Below are 22,005 nucleotides of genomic sequence, written 5' to 3'. Positions count from 1 at the left end.
GTCATTTTCATAAATCCCCACCGAGCGGCGTTACCAGCCATTCGTTCATATCATGGGCAACTGCCTCACTTTGTGGAGGACGGATCACCTCCCTTCACTTTAAACGACCATAAATCTCTCATGGTTACGGGCTTTTACCCTCTTGCCTTATTGGGAGATATGCCGCCTTGATTGATAATGGCGGAGGCGGACGGCGCCATTGTTCCTTACTCCTCATCTAACGATGTTGTTTTGTAAGCTTCAGCTTCTCAACCGCTATTCAAGCGTAAATCCTAATTGAACTCGTTCCAGACGCCATGATGGATCGGTTGTCGTTTATGATCCGGTTTCGAGACAACTAGTCCTTCAAGATGCAGCCGAGGCTGAGAAGCACGACAATGATCCGCAGTGTCCATACTGCCGCAGGCCGTTGCGAGACGAGGCCTCTGGTCAAGACAACTACCATTCCAGGACGCAGCCAGAATTTGTCAATCCCGAATATTTCCGCATGCTCCATAACAGTCTTCCACCTGCCTCAGTAGATTCAGCTACAGCCCAGCCGCAATCTCGACGTCTAGTTCAGCCTGTACTCGCCGATAGTCCTTCAAGCGGATCGGGCCAGTCCAGGGTACCTAACGGACATGGTATCTCATCGGCTGCATTTACTCCAGACTACTTCAAAAGGTTCTTTGTGGAAGAATCGGTGCTAGGAAAAGGCGGGAAAGGTGTTGTGTTGTTGGTGAAGCATGTCCTAGACGGCGTGTCTTTGGGTCATTATGCCTGCAAGCGCGTGCCTGTTGGGGATGATCACGAGTGGCTCGAAAAGGTTTTGATTGAAGTGCAAACACTCCAGCACCTCTCACATCAGAACCTTGTCTCCTACCGACATGTTTGGCTCGAGAACGCGAAAATTACGACATTTGGGCCAAGCGTCCCATGCGCGTTTATCCTCCAGCAGTACTGCAATGCGGGGGATCTTCATAACTACATTTGTGGCTCCATGCAGACATCTACGACGCCTCAGGAATTGAAAGAGCGCATTAGACGAAGGTCTAGAGGAGGCCCCGAGGCTCCTCTTGGTCTCCATGAACCTCGCAAGCTACATTTTGATGAGATTTACTCTTTCTTCAAGGACATTACTTCGGGTCTTCGATATCTCCATGCAAGCGGCTATATTCACCGTGATCTTAAGCCCAACAACTGTCTGCTGCACAAGACTAACGATGGCATACGAGTCTTGGTCAGCGATTTCGGCGAGGTTCAGCCCCAGGATGCAATACGGAGGTCTACGGGGGCGACAGGAACTGTGTCGTACTGTGCTCCAGAGGTGTTACGGCGGGAGTACCCTAATGGCCCCTTCGCCAATTTCACCTTCAAAAGTGATATCTTCTCTCTCGGAATGATTCTTTATTTTCTGTGCTTCGCGCAGCTTCCGTATCGAAATGCTGATCTCATCAATGAGGAGAAGGAGGATCTTGAGAAACTCCGTGAAGAGATAATGGACTGGCCTGGTTTTGACCAAGGACGAATGCGCCCTGATTTACCCGAACAACTCTATACTTTCCTCTGGCGTTTGCTGTCAGTTGACCCCGATTTACGGCCATCTGCGGACGAGGTACTTAGTGGCCTCGAGGTCGGGGCCAATGCTAATGAGAACCTACGCACAAAACGTGGCAGCAGTAGTTCTTCTGCGCCTGACGTGCACAGCGCATCTAGGATTCGCCCTCTTGATGATACGACCGATACAGTGTCTCCCAGGAGGTCTTTTTCACGAGGTCCTGCAATACGCCGCAATTCTGTATTTGAATCGAATGGGTCTGTAGGGGACCTGACCCCCGTATTTGAAGACATGGATGGTACACAGAGGAGAGGCTCGCTCAGTCCAGAGCGTGATTTGGTCGTCCGACCTCGATTCTCTAATACACAATCTGTCTCACCACCCAGGAATGAGCCTCATTCAGTTGGGCCAAGCATCGGACCAACCACCATCGAACCTTCTATCCGACTACTGCCCCCTCCGCCAGGGGGGTCCTTCCTCCCCCGACGCCTTTCGGGGTGGTATCCACCGTTTTTCGCAGTACAGCTGTCTTTGTTTCTTGCTAAAATTGCTATGGCACTGCAGCCTTGCTCGCCGTTGGCTGTCAACCCCTGGGTGTTGTACTTTTTGATCATAGCAGCAGGCATCAACTTGCGGACGAAAAGCTTGCAAATGCAGCTAGCATCTTTGGTTTTGCATGCTCTTGTCGTTTTTCTAAGCATGAAGCTGGAGATTCTATGTATCTGGCCTTCGACCACGGCCGGAATGGTGCATGGGAATGAATTATAGTTCTGTCTATTTTTGGCCATTTCCACGGCCCTATATAAGCGATTCCGCGTCTGTGGTGTAGTGGTGTGATATAACTTTTTGACAACGGGGCTAGTCAATTTTGTTTCCGCTCTTCTCCAGGTCGGAGAACTCTAATAATGACATCTCCAATAGTCCTCTCCAACGGATTATGCGTGGTGAAATCTAGCCCGTTCTCTGAGGGGAGAACGCTAGTACCGTCGCTGACACCCAATATGCGGCTTGGGATGCCGGCTGTCCAGGAAAGATTCTTTTCCGGAAATTTTCGATAAGTGATGACCCGAAATGCAGCTCCAATCTTAATGATGATATTGTACGCTACGTTACTGGCACTGTTCTCGACCGAAAAGAGAAAAAAAAACAAGGCCAGGGTGCGTAGACATTGGCACCTTGCATCCTACTAATAGATCCGTGCGAAATGCTCTGCTTTGCCTCTTAGCCCGTAGGTCGACGCTGGGGTGCGATTGATGAGCCAAGAGGGCGCGAATCCCCCATTGGATATGTGGTACTACTTCACGGGTGCTTAAAGATAAGGGGCAGCAAGTCAGTCTCTATGATGCATCTGGATCTAGCCTGTCCCCTTAGGTGGCCAGCGTGCCAACCTGGCCCATCTCCCTGAGCACCTTTCGCGTGGGTAGCAGCAAACTTGGCATATGTTTGGGGTTATGAAATCAGGTAGCCGCTATTGTTTTCTATTGTTTCTTTCGATTGGCTTCATCGCTGTTTTGTTTTTTACATACCAATTTCATTGACGGGATTCTGTTCTGCCAACCGGGCACTGAAGAAATATAAAAAAGGCCGTCTCTGACTGACTTCAGCCCCTCCAACGATCCGCACCACATGACACTCCTAATGCAATCATTTCAAACCCTTGAATATTAGTCAATTAGTCCCACAAGTAGCTAAGATTAAACCAACGCCAACAGCGGGTGAGATCCCGAATGCATCGGCTGTCACTTAGCATACCTATGACAAGACATCAGTAACTTACTTTCTCCTGTTAGTAAGCGCAATCCATCGACCTAGAATAGAGGAAAGCGATAGTTCTGAAACAACAGGCAAGACTCAGAGGGCGTGTAACCCAGAATGAATGGTCTGCATCCTTGAACCAAATACCCGTACCACGTGCGAGAATCCATGATGTAAGTAGGCCCTTTTTTGGGAGTAATTTGAGTTGAATATGTTTTATTAGAAATGTTCTTTCATCAACAAGGAGCGCCGATGGTGGAGTGGTATCATGTATCATTCCCAAGTACTATACTGGAAAAATGATGAGTCCCGGGTTCGAACCCCGGTCGGCGCATTTTTTCTTTTTCCTCCCCCAGCTAGCTAGTCTTGCGCTTCATCTCCTGGGACCCTGCAGTCCAGTGAATGCATGCCGGTTTCCTTGCATTCTTGCTAAAACAGAAGCCGAGACAAGATCTAGTAAACTAGTCTGAATACCAGAACCCAATGACATAAGTATTCAATTTATTTTTGTGCCGCAAGATGGAGTTTGTCCAGTAAAACATACGTTGGAACTCATATGGCCTGGGCCTTCTTCTACAAGCAGTGCCACTTAATTCACACGACTAACATCTCCCCAGACAAGCAGCACCGAAACTGTCCAATAAATGTACTCAGCACGGACAAATACATACAAGCTCCACACAGCAAATGGCTGGCCCCTACTTAAAAATACCATTAGGTAGAAAGTGACGTCCACCTCATGATTCCTCTAGCAGAGTCTTGTCCAATGTACGTAGTGACACCCATTCAAGATACAGGTGGACTGCCATGTTGTCCAGATCCGACTAGGTGAGTGATCGGAGGCTCCCACCTCGGGAACACCTTTGTAACCTTACCAGCGCCTGTGCACGCATTTATTGATCCCAAGCCTCACCAATAATGTATAATCAGACTCCTAGTTGTGACATCGGGACCCCAGAAGACGGCAACATGATATTAACTCGAATCTTCCAAATCTCCGGCATTCCAGATTCAGCGGGATATCAAACATAGAGGTACGGTCACCATACCGAAGGTCAGTTATGGGGTGGGCATCCTAAGCTGATTTTAAAACAATTTCCTGTATACTACCCGCAATGCTCATTTTTTCAATATGAAAAAATACTTTCGTCAAATCCTCGATGGTCTAACGGTCATGATTTCCGCTTGTCACCTCATAGGAACAAGCGCGGGAGACCTGGGTTCGACTCCCAGTCGGGGAGTTTCTTCTTTTTCTTTTTTTTTTGCGATTGTAGTACAACATTGTCCCTGGGCCACAGCGAGGCGTAGAAGGCACCAAGTGCCTAGGTGCATGAGCTGTTATGGAAATGTCTTACCGTTTCAGCGCCTGCTGGTGAATACGTCAAGAACATTCAGCCCTACCACCAACGCCAAGATATGAGGTCAGATAAGCATCGCCGCTGTGTAACGTTAGTGATTTAGTATGCTAGGCAAACACCCTCAAATCGCGCCTCCACTCAAAATTATAACGTGATTGCAACTTTCGTGCGGAGTCCGACGGTCTTCCAAACTCCGGTGCCGTATATCTATAGGAACTTAAGGCCTCCAATCGGAGTTAGCCCTCTATCCCCGACAATCTATAAACTAACTTTACGACCGCATCATCTCACCTTCTTCCCCGCTCGTCTCACTCTACTCTGCCGTTATATGTCTACTTTGCTTGACCTGATCTATATTATAGTTATAGAATTAAACAAGCAAGATGTCCTGCCCAGACTGTTTCACCGGCACAGTCCACGCTGGTACTCCCAGTGGCCACATCACAAACCTCCACGGGCTTCAAACCTACGTTGCCGAGCCCGCAGGAGTCCCAGACGACGAAATAAAAGGCATTATAATCATAATACCCGATGCGTTCGGATGGGAGTTCGTCAATAACCGCCTTCTGGCGGATAAGTATGCAGAGAGCGGGAAGTTTAGGGTTTACCTGCCGGATTTCATGAAGGGTACTTGCATCTAGACCTGATTCAGTACTCGATGCATTATAATTGAGTTATTGATATGTCCAGGAACCGCCGTGCCAGCCTGGGGTCTTGATACAGTCCGCGCGGTGATGAAGACGGGAAGCTTATGGGACTGGATCTCGAAGCCGTGCGTATTCGCACAAATCACGCCCCGCTGCTTCATCTAAGCAAAGTATAAAGTTGACTAACATATATAAAGCTACCATGTCGCCTCCGCCCTCTACGTCTTCCCATCCTTCCTCATCGCAAACCGTCCCAGCAAATCCTACCCAATTGTCGAATCATTCTTCACTTCTGTGCGTCAGTCACCAGAAGGCCAGAAACATCCCATCGGCGCGGCAGGGTTCTGCTGGGGTGGAAAGCATACGATTCTTCTTGCGCACGGGGCCTCGATAACAATAACCCCTGTTGATAACGGAAGCAAAATCAAGCGGAACTTGATCGATGCTGGGTTCACAGGCCACCCAAGTCTGTTGTCCCTCCCTGGTGATATCGAGAAGATCACGATTCCAGTGAGTTTTGCACTGGGGGATTTGGACTCAAACCTGAAGGGCGAGAAAATTGAACTTATCAAGAATATTATGCATGAGAAAGAGGTGGTTGGTGGAGAGGTGAGGGTTTATGTAGGCGCGGGCCATGGATTCTGCGTTAGGGCTGATACGGCGGTTGAGCAGAGTGATAGGCAGGCTGCGGAAGCGGAGGAGCAGGCTGTTGAATTTTTCAGGAAGAAGTTTGCGAAGATGTAGATTTTTTTGAGTATCTCCACTAAGTACTTGAAGTAGCTAGATATATGTACTAGGTTATCAGCATTATTCTCTAGATGCTCGATCAACGCCCTAGGTTTTTCCCTCCTGATTACCTAGACAGAGAACGAAACGTATACTCCTCATGGCCTTCCCATCGTCGAGCACTATCAAATCGTCCGTAACCTTCATCATCCGCTCGCTGGTATCGACTGTGCCACAGCAGCTACCAACTTCCGGGGATAATACAGGAGAATTTGAGTACGCCCTTGATCCGTATTGATCACTATCTACGCTTTTCAGTGTTCATGCTGCAGCCATAGCAGTAGGGAGACGATTTCATCTCATCTTTGCCGAAAGGGTATCGAACTGTCATTGAAGATGAGGATATCGTGGTATCTCGTAGACGAGGGATGCGGATTGTGATCCGAATCTCCTCTCCCTTTCCCGGATAGAGGCCGTCATCTCAGAAGTAGTGTTTTGTCCGTCTTAAAAAAAGGCGCAAAACTGGTCGAGAACTCGACAGACTGCGTGTTTCCAGAGACGATCGTCCCAGCTTTGCGCGGAGATCTAAATCACATGACCGCAATTGACGCTAGCAATCTGACAACCAGTATATTAGTCAGAACTTAGCTCTCCAAGGAGGGTTAGCCCTTTTTGGCCGAGTGGGAAGTTTGATACAATCCTCTCGATAGCCCGTCCAGGCCATGCCCCCCCATCCCCTGCATACCTACGAAGGGAGGCAAAGCAGTGGCTTCGCACAGAGACATATACAGCATATGCTAGTAAGGCACCCCAAGCCTACAAGACCCTGGATATCAGACCCCATACAAAGGAAAGCCGCACCCGCGAGCACAGGCTTCCCCGTTGGATACTTGGCCGACTCGTCGCCGCCCGTACAGGCCATGGAGACTTTACGGCATACCACCAGCGTTTCAACCATACAGACTACCTGGAGAGCTGTTCCTGTGGCAAGACAAAGACCCCAGTACACTTCTTCTGTCCATATACCACGAAAAGCTGGAAGGATAGAAGAGATGCATAAGGGATGGCCCGTCAAAAACAATAGACTGGCTCTTAAGTACAGCTGCTGGGGCTGAAGAATTCAGCCGCATCGTGCAAGAATCATCCCCTTAAGGTTATATGCCCAAACTGGGCCCGCCGGAGCCGCTTGACAGCGCAACAGTCCACACATCTACCTGGATAAAGGGTACGGCCCCTCCCCCCGTCTATAGGTAGTCAAAACGGGCATCTGCCCCCAGAAGACCTGGCCAGGGTAGCGCCGGATGCTTCTTCCGCTCATTTCCAACATATATTTTCCATAGTTGCTGCTTCAAACTTGTATCTAGCTAGTTTTAGGGAGTTCTGTTTAGACAGCACGTCCAGATGCCCCCTGGGAGGCCGCAGATCACGTGGGCCCAGTGATCCGCCGAGTGACGTTGAATAATAAAACCAAACCAAACCAAACCACATTATTCAATCACTTTGTCCGCTATCTAAAGGAGGACCTGGGTTTCCCTTCTTTAGTACTACTTTTTCTGGCTAGCCGCTGATACGTTGTATTATCGTCACCACCTGCTGGCCTCGAAATATATAAGTGCTGCTGTTGCTGATCTCCTAATTTCTTCTTTTCTCCCTTTCCCCCCCAAATTATTCTTCACTCACCCAGTCGCGACTGGTTGTCTCATCTGCTCCAAAGACGCCCACTCCTCTTCGCCCACCCCAGTTGGGAATTCTGACAGCGCCCTTTTGTTGCCCTGGCAAACGATCACCGCAGCCAGAGATGATGCAATGCAGGATCCTGCATTTAGAATGGCTATACAGTCCTTCTATGGTGTCGAATACTTGGCTCTATGATTGATGATTCCAAGATCAAAACTAATTTTGGGGAAAATAAAGCCGGCACAAATTTGAAATCAACTTGGTGGACGGATTACCAGCATTGATCCGTATCCCTCACATTTTTTAGCTCTGGAGCCCGCACTAAGAATGATAAATGATATTTTCTAATCTTGACAAAATAACTGCTAGCGTGCATGCCCTCTTGAAGGGTTGATCTATCTCTTCTTCAAAAGACAGGTGAACCCTGCATCCGCTGCTGGTCTAAGAAAGTACATGAACTGTTCGGGCAGTGAGAATCGCAGCGGTCAAGGGCTGTGGTGTGTGTCGCGGTTTCCTGGCTCTGGTGCGCCGGATTTTTTGATTCGCGTGGCAAATGGGTATGTGATCGCTGACATGCGACAACATATCCGACAACACTGCTGTGAATCTTCATTGCCATGAGAGTCTTCTCATCCTGCCTTACGAGCACAATGAGCCGAAGCAGCTCCCCTGATTACAAGACGTTTTTTCTCGAGGCAGAAGAGGAACGAAAGCAGGAAAGGGAGATAAGAAAACAGGCAGAGGAGGAAAGGAACCAAGAAAAAGAGCGTAATCGACCAAGCACCTTTGGAGAGTTCATCCGATATTCCCATGATCTCCTATGGCGACCGCTAAAAGCCGAAGTCCCTTCTCGCTCCACGACAGGGAAGATTGACCCTCCGACCGACAAATACTGCCCTAAAAGACTGCTTCCGTGGACGGCTTGTGCAGCTAGACAGCTTGAAATCTATGAATCGGTCTGCCGCCACCTACAGCCCACGGAAGCAGATTCACGGCAATTATTCGCATCGCGTGCTGGGTTGGAAGAAATTGGCCGCCGATTCGCTGACCGAGCGATTAGCAGCGAACAGGATCTTGCAACTTGTGAACGACTAGCCGTGGAAGATCATGTGCATGATATTATTGCCGAGTTATGCAAGATACCCGATGCCGTAAAGAGTTTCAGTTAGGCGACGGAGTGTGGTTTGATAATCACTCCAACGCTCCGGAGAAAGATGGTGAGCCAGGTGGTAGCAGATCTTCAAGCGAAAAACCCGCCAAGCCTGACCAATTCTGCATTCATCGAGTTGACAGTGACACGAGGAACTTGCTCACCACCGTCGAATACAAAGCACCCCATAAGCTCTCCGTGCAGAGCCTTCGTGAGGGTCTTCGACCGATGAATTTCTGGCAAGAGAATGTCAAACTCAATACGATTCCTACGGAAGAACCGGAGAAGTCAAAGTACAACATGGCACGGCTTGTAGGAGCAGCAATCGTCCAAGATTTTCATGTGATGATTCAAGAGGGTCTCGAATATTCATATTTAACGAACGGACTCATGGACGTGCAGCTCTGGGTTCCCTTTGATGACCCAGATACGCTCTACTACAACCTAGGTGATTTTAGTATAATCAGAATGGCGAGTGCTGGAAGACCTGGGATACCTAGGACTCGAGTTGAGAGGGCCCTATGTCTCTGCTTGATGAGTTTTCGTTCCTCTTGTCGTAATCATGCCTGGCGGGAGAATACGCGCGGCAAGCTACAAACCTGGTGTTCCAGTTTTGACAGTATGCGCTTGCAGATTCCCATAACAGTCACATCAGAGCGCTCAGAATACAGAAAGTACTAGTTCTGGACACTCTAATTCGGAGCAGGCTACGTCTGAGTACCTGCCATCATCTTTCTCGGCTGGATTGCCCGTCCCCGGAGGTCATCGGATGGCCACGCGATATGGTCTTGGATGTGCGCCTTCATCCGATCAGCCACACCGAGAGGATTCTTCAGACTCTGATGCAGATCCTAACACATCTACCGGACGGAAGAGGGGTTTCAGCAAGGTCGAACCGTCACCCCCGACTCGTCGCTCTGCACGGCGAACAGATATTGGAGGGTGCCAAGGGAAGCAATTTTATCAGCATGTAGCTCAATTCTGCACGCAAAAGTATCTTCTGGGCCTGCAACAAGGCGGTGTAATGGACCCTTGCTGTCCTAATGCTGAACTCCACATCTCTGGCAGACAGGACGACCGACACATCGACGTGAAGACGTTGGTGCAGATGGTCAAAGAGCAGCTTGATGAAGATCTGGATCATAATTTTACACCGATGGGAGATCGTGGGTCTTATGCTGCGCCGTTTAAAGTCACTTGTGCCGCGTACGGTTATACTATTGTCGGCAAAGCCACCACCTCTCGGCGCTGGAAAGTGGTATCGAGTGAAGCGGACGTTTACCGTATCCTTCGGCCTGTACAAGGCTCGGCGGTTCCAGTTTTCCTTGGAGCGATTGACTTGGACAGAGTCTACTTCCTGCATGGCGCAGGAGAAATACGCCACATACTCCTTATGGGCTGGGGCGGTGAGGATTTAAGCCATCTGAGATCCGGGAACAGTCTCGATCATGCAATTTCACGGTCCCTGAGAAAGATACGTTCTTTAGGTATCATCCACCAGGATCTCCGACCAGAGAATATACTATGGAATGCTGAGTTGAACCGTGCCTTGATTATTGACTTCCATCGATGCACACTCCGACAGCAACAGATGCACAGACGGCCAGGGTCTAACAAACGGCCACGAGATGCAGCTCAAGAGCATTATCACAAAAGAGTGCGTGAGGTATGAGTGTGCGAGTGATGAGACTGAGGTCCCCGGGATTATGTTATTGATAACCATCACGAGTAGCTTACGTATATATTGATGAGTGCGATTATGACATCCTCTGCGGCAGCAACTCAATGAGGGGGAAAAAGATAGGTTAAGAGATATTAAGAAAAAAAAGGGTCTCGAGATTATGCTGATATACAGTTGATATTGTGGGATATGAAAGTTAGAGAAGCCCACGCAGCTCAGTGACTGACAGCCTGGGGTCGAGGTTGAAGATGCCTGCTGGGGACGGCGATATCGGACGTTGTGGTTATTCGAGATCTGGATTACGCAGAAATGGAACTCGCAATCAGCCCGAAACTGGATTTGTAGACTACGCGCAATCAATTGGAATGACTTGGAATCTCAGCAGATTTGCCCTAAGCCGCTACTCTAAAGACACCAATGTACTCCAAGAACAGAAACAGGTTAGAAGCTAATAATTGCTCATTCTCATCTGAAGTGCTACTGATCACTGGTAGTAAGGTAACATCCAGATCTTCAATCTACTGATTATTCTGCAGTGTCATAGAGAATTTGTGCCTTATCACCTACCGGCTCTATATCTTGGGATCGTGAAATATATATAAGATGCAGGTCAGGACCTGCTCCCTGGTCGTGAATTTGGGTCATGGTGTACTGAACAGGCTTGCAAGTAACTCTTCAAAGTTGTAGCCATTATGTCTAGCAAGTGTAGATGTCTCTTAGTCGGCTTCACTAGTAGAGCTGTGGACGGCCCGAATACGCATGAGAAAGACGGAACAGAAACGGCACGCAGTATAGTCATGCACACAAGTTCAGGGCTCTTCTTTCATTGGAGAGTAAGAGAAGCATACGTGCATGATTGCTTCCATCCATGTCCCAGCCTCGACAATCTAGATCAGGCACATTGAGGGTGTTTTGTGCAATAGGTCAATAGGCGTTGGCATTGCTCTTCTCGGCCAGGCTGGCTGGATGACCACCCACACCTCTTTATACTACCATCCAGACCTCAGCAAATATACTTGCATCTCTGGACCCAAATCTATTTTGGGAAACAAATGGCTGGATAGTCTAGAATGTCACCTTAGAAGCGCTACTAGTATACCCCTAGCCTATGACTCCAAAAAATCTAGAAGGCAGCCGGACTCGCCCTCTGTTTATGATAGAAGAAGATTTAGTTATGGTTCGCAGTAAACGTGCTGATGTGGAATGGGTTCTAATTTCTAACTGCCGGGGATCGACGTGTAAGTAAACGTGATTATGAACTGGAATTCTTCGCCCGTGCCTGTGCCTGCTCGTAAACCCAATCGTTGAGACCAGCGCGATTTCTATGAGGCAAACGAGATTAGCAAGCAGCCGACTTAATGCATAGCGAGACGCCTTACCTCGCAATCTCAATAGCATAGAACTGCATCCTCATCGCTAGAAGCAAAAACCCAGTCAGCCAAACATCCCAATCCATATTCAGTAACTCCAGAGCCTCGGAAGACTCACCAAAAATCGTATTGTCCCTTTCGTATTCGGTCTTTGGGTTCGCCCGCAGCATTGTGCCGAAGTTGAAGTCGTGAATCTTCTTCTCGTACTGGTTGATCCAGTTACGCCACTTCTCCTTGCCCTCCTTGCTCTTCATCTTGTCCTCATCAATCGTCTCGGCCGGGTCGAAATCGGGGAATTCCGCCTTGAAGTGCTCGTAAATCTCGTCGTCGATTTTCGTCAGGCGCAGCTGGGATCCGGGGACTTTTTCAAGGATGGACCAGTATGTCATCAGGTGCTCCACGGCTGCGAGATGGTGAGTGATGGATTGTCGAATGTAAGCGAAAGTGAAGGGAACGTCACGAACCCTTGACGGCGAACTGCTTCTCCATCTGGGTGATTGTTAGCTTGGTCAGTATGGAGGGGTGGCGCGATAAGGACTTACATCTTCCAGGTTCTGCGCCTGCTCGGGGTCAAACGGCTTCGACATTTTGGCGGCTTGGATATCGAGCAACTATACGTATTGAAAAATATAGAAGTGAGAAAGGGCCACGGACTCAACTCCAGTGATTGTACAGGTAGTATGAAACACTTGGATAGCCCCGCGGTGGTCAATTTTTTCGCCAAGAATCTGTGCTCCGTCAACCCCACAGACGTCATTGGAGCCGTCTTGTCTTGGCGTTATATAGTCTCCCCAGGGCAGGAGGAAGGTTACCTACATACTGCGTATGTCTGCTGGGACAATGCTTGCGTAAACCAAGCAAGTCAAACATTTAACTCAATTTGGCATAGTGCAAGAGCGACTTTCTCTTGACGTTCTCCTACCTACTTATATGCTTGCTAGTTCTGTTGGAACTGCCATTGGAGTCGTCCCCTCGACCCTCCGCCATCGTTATTGCCGAGGCTTGTTTCTTAATGCTTTACGCTATCAAAAAACCGAGCAATTTGCCCCCCAGCTGGACATGCATAAGATTTTCCACCCAGCAAGGAACGAAATGATTATCCGTCAAAATAATCTTGACGCTGGACCATTGCAGTGTCTTCAATTGATCGCCTGGCAGTGGAAAGGTTCAGACCCATTAACTATTATGGCATGGACATAACACTGTGACATTTTATCTGGGAGCTGGTCTTGCTTGCAAAAAGTCGGTTAGTCGCCAGAATTTGTGGTTGATATGAAGCAGCCGCGGGCTTCACAAACCCAGTGCCTCTTATCGAGGAAGATGAACGCAACGAGAGCAAGCCCAAAGCCATATGGAAGCCGTTTGCCCTTACTCTTTCGGAGCAAATTTGACATTTCCCTTATGCCTTGGATGCGAACGCTGGAGTAGACGATGAACTCCGTTTGGTCGATTTCTCCTGGCTGCAGGATTACAGGACAACGCTAATGCTGCAAACGTCCTTCGCGGCCTGGTAAAAAAAGAAGTGTATGCTTTTATATTGATGATGACACTTTCAATGATGCTGACGCCTGGAAAAGAAGTAGGGTGCCGAAGGAATTGATGTTAAGGTGGTTGTCGACTTAGTAGTGTATGTGGGTGCCGCTGAAGACGCAGAGGCAAACATGGGCTTTTTTTTTTCTTCAGGGTATAAGATAATGCAGCAATTTCGATTACCATATCTCAGCATAGGGAGAAATAAACCTTTGAGAAGATGACTGTATTAAGGCGTCGGCGGACAGCTGGATGAAGGTGTCTAGCATGGTACCTACACCACATCTTGGTGGGTTAAGACTATAACCTGGGCTCAAATTGCTACCAGGCTCCGACATCCGGACCAGGGTACAGTAGACCATGAATGTGCTAGCTGATCTCATGTTCTGCCATAGATGCTCTAGGGAAGGCCTTGTGGAGCGAGTTTTTCTGGAACTTTAATTTATACGGCTACAATCTGCTATATATTTATTCACTATCAGAGTCAGGCAACTCCTCCAATCTTCCTTCCCGCAAAGCCTGGGTGACTGGGTTCTCGACCCCGAGGATGCCGTTTGCTTTGGCCCTATAATAGAATTAGCATGACTACATGGAATACATACCGTTGTACTTGCCTTTCGAAAAGCACAAACAGCCTTTCGGCCTCTCTCTCCTTCTCCTCTTTCGTCATGGGCGGGCCGGTATCTTCCTTTTCCGCAGCCCATCTCTGGCCTGTGATCGGATTGATCTCTGGATTAAGATCTTGAGAGTTGGTTGCGAATGCTTCACCCGCAGACTTGGGGATATCCATGCCGCGGGATGCTAGAAGCCCCGCAGCGAAACCATAACCAATGTTCTTCGTCAAGCTTTCGGCATTCTTTCCTGAAAGGACAAACATGAGTTCGGAGATAGCGACCTTAAGGTTCGCATAGTGCATGGTTGAAAGCTTGAGCAGCTTCGACGATAACGTGTCAGACTGCCCGATTGGCCGGTCCCGATCGTTGTCGTCAGGTAGAAGAAGCCACTGCATGTATTTGCGGGGACCATCAGGTGCCACCTCGTGGATGGTTACGAGGGTATGGAAGAGAGGGATGGCCTTGGTTTCAAGCTCCGAGGGCTCGTAAGCTGACACTGCTTGATCTAGGATATTGATCAACTTGTCTACGTTGCAGTTCTGGTTAAAGGTAGGGAAAATTGGGTTGCCGTCGTAAGGCTTTTTGTTCTTGTTTTCGAGATCCAATGTCGACAAGCAGTTCAATAGTGTGCCGAGAAGACCATCCAGAGGCTTCAAGGGGATATCGATTCGGCTGATGATCTTGAATATGTATGGGATTGACGGTGAAAATGTCGGCGCCAGGTCTTGAAAAAGCTTCGCTATGTTGAATACCAATTTCAACGTATCTGTAAAAGCCAGCTCGTCGACTTGTGATAGAGGCTTTCTGCCGGACTTCGGGAATTGTTTGGAATGTCGGAGGATTTGCTGTCGTTATTAGCATGTTAACTCTTTCAAGGGAACGCTCAGCTCACGTAGTTGATATTATCTCCTAGAGAGTGGTTGTTAATGAGGTCGTCGAAATTCAGGTTGGTGTCGTATGTCGAGAGGAAAAGGATTCGGCTGATGACCATTTCATGCTCGGAAGAATCACACTAGACGTGTTAACGTAGATTACAATGATGGAATTGAGCATACCTTGAGCATTTCGGCTAGTCTCCCGCCCTTACCAGTGTCTACGAACAACTGGCGCATGTTGGAGTCTAACAAGAGAGCGTTTGCAACGCACCGCAGGGCTGCATGGCGGACGTCTGTTGTCTCACCGTCAATGCCATACTTGGATAGTATCTCAATGCCCTATGCAAATGTTAGAGACGGTCAGAGGCGGCACGTGGTATGATCCACCTTTTTTGAGTAAATCGGTCCTGCATTGTCGGGACTCGTGCCATATTGCCTCAGCTGTAAGAGGATCTGAGTTCTTTCTAGAACAAGTCAGAGCTATCTAGTATGCGGCTTTTAGGTTGCTTACGTGCAGAGTTCAACGAGTTATCTTTCAGGTCTTTTTCAAGAGAGTTCAGAAGCTTTGTGACCTGCTGCAATTTCTCTGTTGAGCATGTGTCAGCGCTGAGGAAAAGAATGATTCAGGTACTGCACTATACCAGAGCCCTGCAGAATACGCAAATCCATATTCACTCGGCGCCTGTGTACACTTGCGCGATAAGAGTTCCTTTGGTTGAGTTGTTCAAAAGTTCAAGAATTGTCAGTTGTCGATCGCACGGGAGGAGTCTAATGCGGAGAGACAGGGGTTAGGTAGATGCAGGAGAGCTCCCCCGAGACAATCAACGAGGAATCAAACTCGAGTCTTACAAATGAAAGAATTATGCGAATAAAGAAATAGATGATGAGCTGTGCCCTTCAGTTCATTGTTCAGTTGATCCTACGAGCGCCATAGAAACACCTAGACCCCACTTGTAGTCAGCTTCTCCGCAGCTTGCCTAAATAATAAGGCTGCATGCCGCTGCTGATGCCTTGAGGCCTTACTTACAAGGCTTCAAACGCGCTGCCACTTAACGCGTCTGCAACCGCGTTCAGGCGTGGCTTGGCGTCTCCGGCGTTCTGGTCTCAATTCTTCATGGTCTCCGTCAATCTTCAATCTGCCATCTTCAGTGCTACGGCGTGGTTAGGAACAGGCCTGAGTTCGCTCCTGGAGCTTGGCCGTCTCGCAATGTTCCGTTTTCTCTCCTCCTTCTACCACTGCTTCTTGTCTTGAACTATGGTTGACGTTCTGGGTCCTTTGTCAGCTCGTCCGCCGACTCCACCAAGGACTGCGTCTCGTATGCTGTCTGAGAAAGATCGGACGGAGGACTCGCCAGTGCCCGTACAAACGCCTAATGAATCTCCTGTCCTGCAGAACGACTCGACCTCAACTGGAGCACCTTCCAGCCGCCAGTCGAAGCGCGTGAACTTTTCGCCATGGCCAAAATTCATAAAACCTCCTTCCTTCACGAACCCGAAGTCGAAAGCTCTCCTTCCTTCGAACGATCTCAAGCCGGTTAGATCAATACTCAAAACGACGAACTCGCCCGGCCCTGTTCATTCGGCTGCTGCTATCACGTATACCCCAGAGTCTTTCGCAATGCTCTTAGAGTCCCTCACCCAGCAATTGGCTGGAGAGTCGACCAGCTCAAGGATAGATGCGTATATGCAGTTCTTTGGTGCATTAAGGGCATACGAAAAGTTGCCCACAGAAGAAGAAATTCTGCACAAGATGAGCCTGATTGCAGAGTTCATCCAACGGGATATTAGCCGCGATCTCACAAAGGGCGGTCCACTGGATACAAACCTTGTCATCCAAGCACTAAAACTTTCTGTGGTGCTTGTTTGGCATCCTCAGATCTCTCCTCAATTGCCGGATGAGTTCAAGCTTTTCCTCATTGAGCACTCGGTCGTCTGTCTCGAGAGTGAAAATCTTCCCAAGTCCGTTGTGACCCATTATCTCACCGTCCTGTCAACGCAGAAGTTCCCAGCACGGATAATCACAGCGGCAAGGACGACGCGCATACTGGGAATGCTGCATAGTATAACGGACAGAGTCAAAGGAAACTCCGTAATCTCTCAGCGTTTAATGATTTACGAGCGACTATTTGACGTGGCAAAGCCGACATTCCTTGCCCTATCGACTTTGTGGATGGATCATCTCATATCTGGTTTGCTCCATCAAATCAAAAATGTCCGATTAAACGCGCTTGAGCTCGGTTTCAACGTGTATATGGCGTCTGGTTCGAACTCCACTTTGTCCAAGACACTCCGTGATATCTTCGACCGACCACTCGCAAACAACCGGAAGCTGGTCTCCGAGGTCAGCGAGCGTATGTCAAGGATGATGTCGAATCCAGAAACCGGCGAACACGTTCCTCAAATCTGGGGTGTCATCACACTACTTCTTAGAAGCAAGCGGTTCAACATAGACCAGTGGCAGCACTTCAAAGAATGGGTTCTCGTTCTTCAGAAATGCTTCAATTGCAATGATCCTGAAATCAAGTCAAAAGCCATTGGTAACTGGAACCGGTTTGTATTAGTGGCCAATATCAGTGACACAACTAGTCGGTCCCTGCTGCGTATGCTTAGCAAGCCGATACTCTCTCAGTTTGAAAGAAAGAAGCACGACAAGACAGGCTCCCAGCCCAGCCAACTCGTGATTGCCAGTTACTACAATCTGCTATATTATGCCTTTCGACCTGATGCATCTCACCAACAACTCGATAAAGTTTGGGAAGAGTACATCCTCTCGCCATCTTCAAATATTTTTTCCTTTGTCCCCAGCCTTAGCGACAGGCTTGCGCACGTGCTGTCCAGCATGCTATGGAGTTCACACCCTCTCAGGGCTTGGTCGGATAATCGCGTCAATGAACCAAAAAGGATTGTGCCAGAAGAACTGCCACCCTTGGATTGCAAATGGGTTAGGTCAAGGATTCCGGATGTGTTGAGGGTGTTCGAGGCTATCTTGAAGTCGTCAATTTGGGGCCCGGAGATGGAGAAGTCCAATATTGCTGCAGCGTGGGTTAGTCTATCCCATGCCCTGGCGTTTGCAGCCAGTAAAGAGATTACACCCTCTCCTGAGTCTATGCAGACAGTGGCCCATGTTTTGGGGCTTCTCCAGCGGCTATGGAATGGAGGACCCTCGTCTCTCAATGCTGTCGATGGCGATTCAATGGATACTTTCTTTGAACGCTTTAGATTTCTGTCAACGACCATGGTTAGCGCCCTAGGCAGTATTCCATTTACGGAGAAACTACTCCTGAAGACGGCGGATTCATACCAAGCCGCAACCCCTACACACCGTCATCCGAAAGCAAATAATAATCCCGACAGCCCTATATTGCACTTGCTACGGCTCCTCATTGATGTCTCAGGGATCTCAGGGCCAACGGCTGCTTACTCACGCCTTATCGGAGATATCGTTGAAGCAGCCTGCCATGGGAAAGTTTCAAGGGGCTCCCGACTCGACATCTTGAGACAATGTGCCGATTTGTACCCTGACGGAAGTGGATTCCATGGCGTTGATAACTTTGCGCAGGTTGTGTGGACAACGACTGCTCAAATGTCTGCAGATTGTTTATGCTCCTCTACTATGGAATCAGCTCGCGGACGGGACGGGTCTATTGCCCGTGATTATGACAACGTAATCAAGATCCTGTCTTCAGGATTAAAATACTCAGACAGTTTCCAAGTCTGGGATCAGCTTTTGGGCGCGTCTATTCGTGCCCTTAGGAATGAGAAGGGAGATTGTGCAATCACGCCGACAGTCCTAGTGCCCCTCGTGGGCTTGATGATGAAACTCGATATCTGCACCGCATGTTCACCCGCTTCCTCGATAATCCATCATTGTTCAATGATCCCCTTCTCGGAGTATGAAAATGCTGCCAACGACAACAACACACCTCCTTTTCCAACCGCATTAGTTGGATTGGCCCATCAGATTCTCTCCGGATCTTATGAACTGCTGATGCCTTTACATTCCAATAGTGCTGCTGTATTCATAGAGACTCTCGTCTCTTTCTTAAATTCAGGAACCTTCGTTTTCAGATCTGTGCTACTTGATCAGCTTCAGCATCCCCTTGGTCTCTTTCTGAAGGATGAGTCCCGCAAGCTTACTGTCGAGAGTGGCGCTGACAGCCGGATTCTGACTGCTGTAAGTGCACCAAAAATATTCTAGATTGGTTACCTCCTAACTTTGAGAAGTGCCACGCGCTAGCATCAACTGTGCTGAATATCTTACAAATCTTGCCTCGCTATGCTTCCACTTCTCACAAATTCGAGCAGATTATTTGCTCGGGCTTGGGGTCCTCGCATATATCGACAGCTAACCGATTCTGGGAATTTTGGAAGTCTTCCTTTGGCTCCCAGCAGCCTTCAATGCACCCAGGTAGTATATCCCAAGCGGTGCGAAACCTGGAAGCCCGTGCCGGCAGCGAGACACAGGAGTCGAACGTAGATACCGCCCAGTTGTCACAAAGCATGAAAGAGGTCGACGGTCCGGGCGATGTTAAAACTGATAATATTCCGACAGAACGCTCTATAGTTGCATCAGAAGATGCGTCGGTAAAGTCTCGCATTGCATTTATCTTGGATGCACCGTCCGAGTCGCCGGGCTTTGCTCGCTTTGAACCTCCTGTGATGGGCTCCGACCTGGGAGCCCCAGCGTTGCAACAGACGGCAGGGTGGGGCCTCCAACAGGAGGCTCATGTTCAGAAAGCTTGCAGCGATCCTCCTTTCGAGGACTCGGCTGGGACTGCCAAAGAAGACACCTCCCATCATAAGGAGATGTTCTCCATGATCGACAACCTTCGTTCATCGTCTCCTCCTTTTACCACTCCGAAGGAACTTGGGTTCATGACACCACCGCATATACGTAACCTCAGAAACCGAGAATCCGGATCTGAAACACCGCGGACGCCTACAATACCAGCCGTCTCTGCGGATAACGAAGACGGATTCCTTGGTTCGTCTCCGACACCTGCTATCCGCGGCCGAACATCGTCGGTTGCCTCCGCAATCCCTCCATCGTTTCCTTCCGGCGACTCCATGGACATTGATCCCCCTTCCTCACCACCCGAGCTTCATTCGCAGAGCGTTGATTCACGGCAAACATCTCCTTCCAAGTTAACCAAAGACAGAAATGCCAAAAACAAAAAGAAAAATAGGCCCAGGCGATTAAGGACACCAAGCAAGAAAAATTCGTATTCTGTTCCTTTGGAAACCGAGCAAGCTGAACAAAATGAGGGCGCTCTAGGGCAAAGTATGAAAAGTCGTCTCCGTTCGGCGACAGAAAAACCCTCAGCAAAGAATGAAGGCGAAATTGCTCAACAAGCGCAGGAATTGCAAGAAGCAGCACAAACCGCGCACGATGACTTCATCCATAATCCTGCCGCTGAAATTAAACCTCAGAATGTCTCTGAGCTGCAACATGATCGGATGGACCCGGGCGTGGACTCAGCTAGTGAGGACACCGATACGCAGGCCACATCGCAGCTCGAACAAGATCTTGTATACGCCATGGACCTGAGCAGTGACAAGGCAGATAGCGAAGCTGCAGCGTACATGGGAAAAGCCGCCATCACTCGCAAACGCAAGCGGGAATTGGAGAACTGGACTTCTCCTGCCAAAGAGGAGCGTCGCCGCTCGTCAAGGATTTTTGCGGCAACACCAGCTGCCGAAGTCGAAAAAAATCAACTTCTTTCCAAGAAACAAAAGCTTACAGCTACGCCTCAAGATACCGGCTTCTCGCCAGCTAACCGAGCCACGAAGAAGCGGAAGCATGAGACAGTTGAAGTTACAGCCGAAACCCCGAGAAAGGAGCAGATCAATATGGACAAAGAGGCCACTAGAGAACCAGGGTCTCAGAGATCTCAGAAGCGGCGATCACACCGTATTAGTGGTGTACCTGCACCCGATATCCCAGATGAACTTCCTGCCCCGAAGAAGTCTCCGCGGCCCAGTAGTTCGCAGAAGCAGGCGTCGAAGCCGAAGCAGAACAAGAAGCAAACTAACCGCATGTCGGAGAGACGCCGCTCTCAACGAGCGGGAGCTTCGCAGGACGAAATCATTCCGGAAACGGATAGTTCTATGGAGAAATCAGTTGAACATTCTCAACTTTCTACGACAGACAATAACTCCGAGCAACAACCGCAACCAACCGATGCTGCTCATAGAGACCAACCGGGACCGCAGGCTAGTCAACAAGCAGAAGCGTCTGGGGAAGCCATAGCCATTCAAATAGCGGAATTCAGAGCAACTGGGTCGGAACGAGCCGCAGTAACAGATGTCGAGGGTGCATTTATCCCAAAATCTCAAGCGGAGGCCGAGAAGCAAGCTCTCTCCGACTCAAGCCAGCCACACCAGCCGTTGTCCGCACCAGATCAATCGACGTCAGAGAGAGCGCCCCAACCAAACCAAGACTTCCAAATCTCAACCTCCCTCCGCTCCCTCATCGACCAAGTGAAGTTATCTTCGCTCGACCGAAACGCTGTCAAAGAGCTGGATGAACTCCTCTTCGATCTTCGAGTGGAGATGCATGAGGCTTTGCGGCGCCATCATGCCAGTGACACCCATGGCTAATCCAAGCCAGTGAAACCCATTCAGTTTACATTTGCAGGAAAAAATAAAAGAAAAGGTCCAAAAAAGAAGAAAAATAAAAAAGAAAGAAACGGGGGAAAAATGAAGATTTTGCATAGCGATGGCGTTTTTGAGCTATTTTGTTCTCGGACAAGGACTACTTAGGTATATCAGATCGTAAAGCTTACGTACGTGGTCGGGGCACATCAGTCAAGTTGACTCAGCTTTACTAGATTTCATCAGCCTTGGGTTCTTACTTTGTTGCTTGCCTTTGTCTCTTCTTGCATGACTGGGTGGCTTGTCTTTTTTCATGTTATGCTGTTGTACCCGTATGTCCTTGAGATGAGATTACCTACCTTTTCATACCCAAGTAGCAGGTCTGAACGTGACGGTATAGTTCAAGGATGAGAATTGCTAGGCAATAGGTTAAACGCTTCTATTTAAGTGCATATGTAGCAATACCTAACTACCTCCCATCGTAGCCCTAA

General features: G+C 48.9%; 6 protein-coding genes across 6 annotated transcripts, besides 1 other annotated feature; 4 read left to right on the top strand and 2 right to left on the bottom strand.

Moving 5' to 3' along the window:
* Positions 1-22,005: part of a sequence feature (contig 1.26 403..389371(1)) that runs on past both edges of the window.
* ANIA_01665 (protein kinase IKS1) lies at positions 178-2,305 on the top strand (the record flags this gene model as incomplete). Its single annotated transcript, XM_654177.1, has 2 exons — positions 178-233; positions 292-2,305. 2 exons carry the CDS (start codon positions 178-180, stop codon positions 2,303-2,305), a joined length of 2,070 nt encoding a protein of 689 aa, XP_659269.1.
* On the top strand, positions 5,034-6,041 carry ANIA_01664 (dienelactone hydrolase family protein; the record flags this gene model as incomplete). Its single annotated transcript, XM_654176.1, has 3 exons — positions 5,034-5,277; positions 5,341-5,422; positions 5,495-6,041. 3 exons carry the CDS (start codon positions 5,034-5,036, stop codon positions 6,039-6,041), a joined length of 873 nt encoding a protein of 290 aa, XP_659268.1.
* On the top strand, positions 8,351-10,522 carry ANIA_01663 (uncharacterized protein; the record flags this gene model as incomplete). Its single annotated transcript, XM_654175.1, has 4 exons — positions 8,351-8,851; positions 8,911-9,298; positions 9,462-9,469; positions 9,557-10,522. The coding sequence occupies 4 exons, from the start codon at positions 8,351-8,353 to the stop codon at positions 10,520-10,522; spliced, it is 1,863 nt and encodes a 620-aa protein (XP_659267.1).
* Positions 11,784-12,539, bottom strand: ANIA_01662 (polysaccharide biosynthesis domain-containing protein; the record flags this gene model as incomplete). Its single annotated transcript, XM_050612836.1, has 5 exons — positions 12,444-12,539; positions 12,366-12,390; positions 12,020-12,304; positions 11,911-11,947; positions 11,784-11,853 (listed from the first exon to the last, which is right to left on the bottom strand). Exons 1-5 carry the CDS (start codon positions 12,486-12,488, stop codon positions 11,784-11,786), a joined length of 462 nt encoding a protein of 153 aa, XP_050468708.1. The 5' UTR covers positions 12,489-12,539.
* On the bottom strand, positions 13,900-15,589 carry ANIA_01661 (protein ricA; the record flags this gene model as incomplete). Its single annotated transcript, XM_050612835.1, has 7 exons — positions 13,900-13,996; positions 14,046-14,890; positions 14,938-15,057; positions 15,101-15,259; positions 15,308-15,384; positions 15,432-15,506; positions 15,562-15,589. 7 exons carry the CDS (start codon positions 15,587-15,589, stop codon positions 13,900-13,902), a joined length of 1,401 nt encoding a protein of 466 aa, XP_050468707.1.
* Positions 16,176-21,944, top strand: ANIA_01660 (putative telomere length regulator protein (Rif1); the record flags this gene model as incomplete). The annotated part of the gene is made up of 2 exons (XM_654172.2): positions 16,176-19,094; positions 19,145-21,944. The coding sequence occupies 2 exons, from the start codon at positions 16,176-16,178 to the stop codon at positions 21,518-21,520; spliced, it is 5,295 nt and encodes a 1,764-aa protein (XP_659264.1). The 3' UTR covers positions 21,521-21,944.

The sequence above is a fragment of the Aspergillus nidulans genome, chromosome VII, assembly GCF_000011425.1.
Source record: "Aspergillus nidulans FGSC A4 chromosome VII".
Taxonomy (NCBI): domain Eukaryota; kingdom Fungi; phylum Ascomycota; class Eurotiomycetes; order Eurotiales; family Aspergillaceae; genus Aspergillus; species Aspergillus nidulans.
This window is presented reverse-complemented; position numbering and strand designations above follow the sequence as displayed.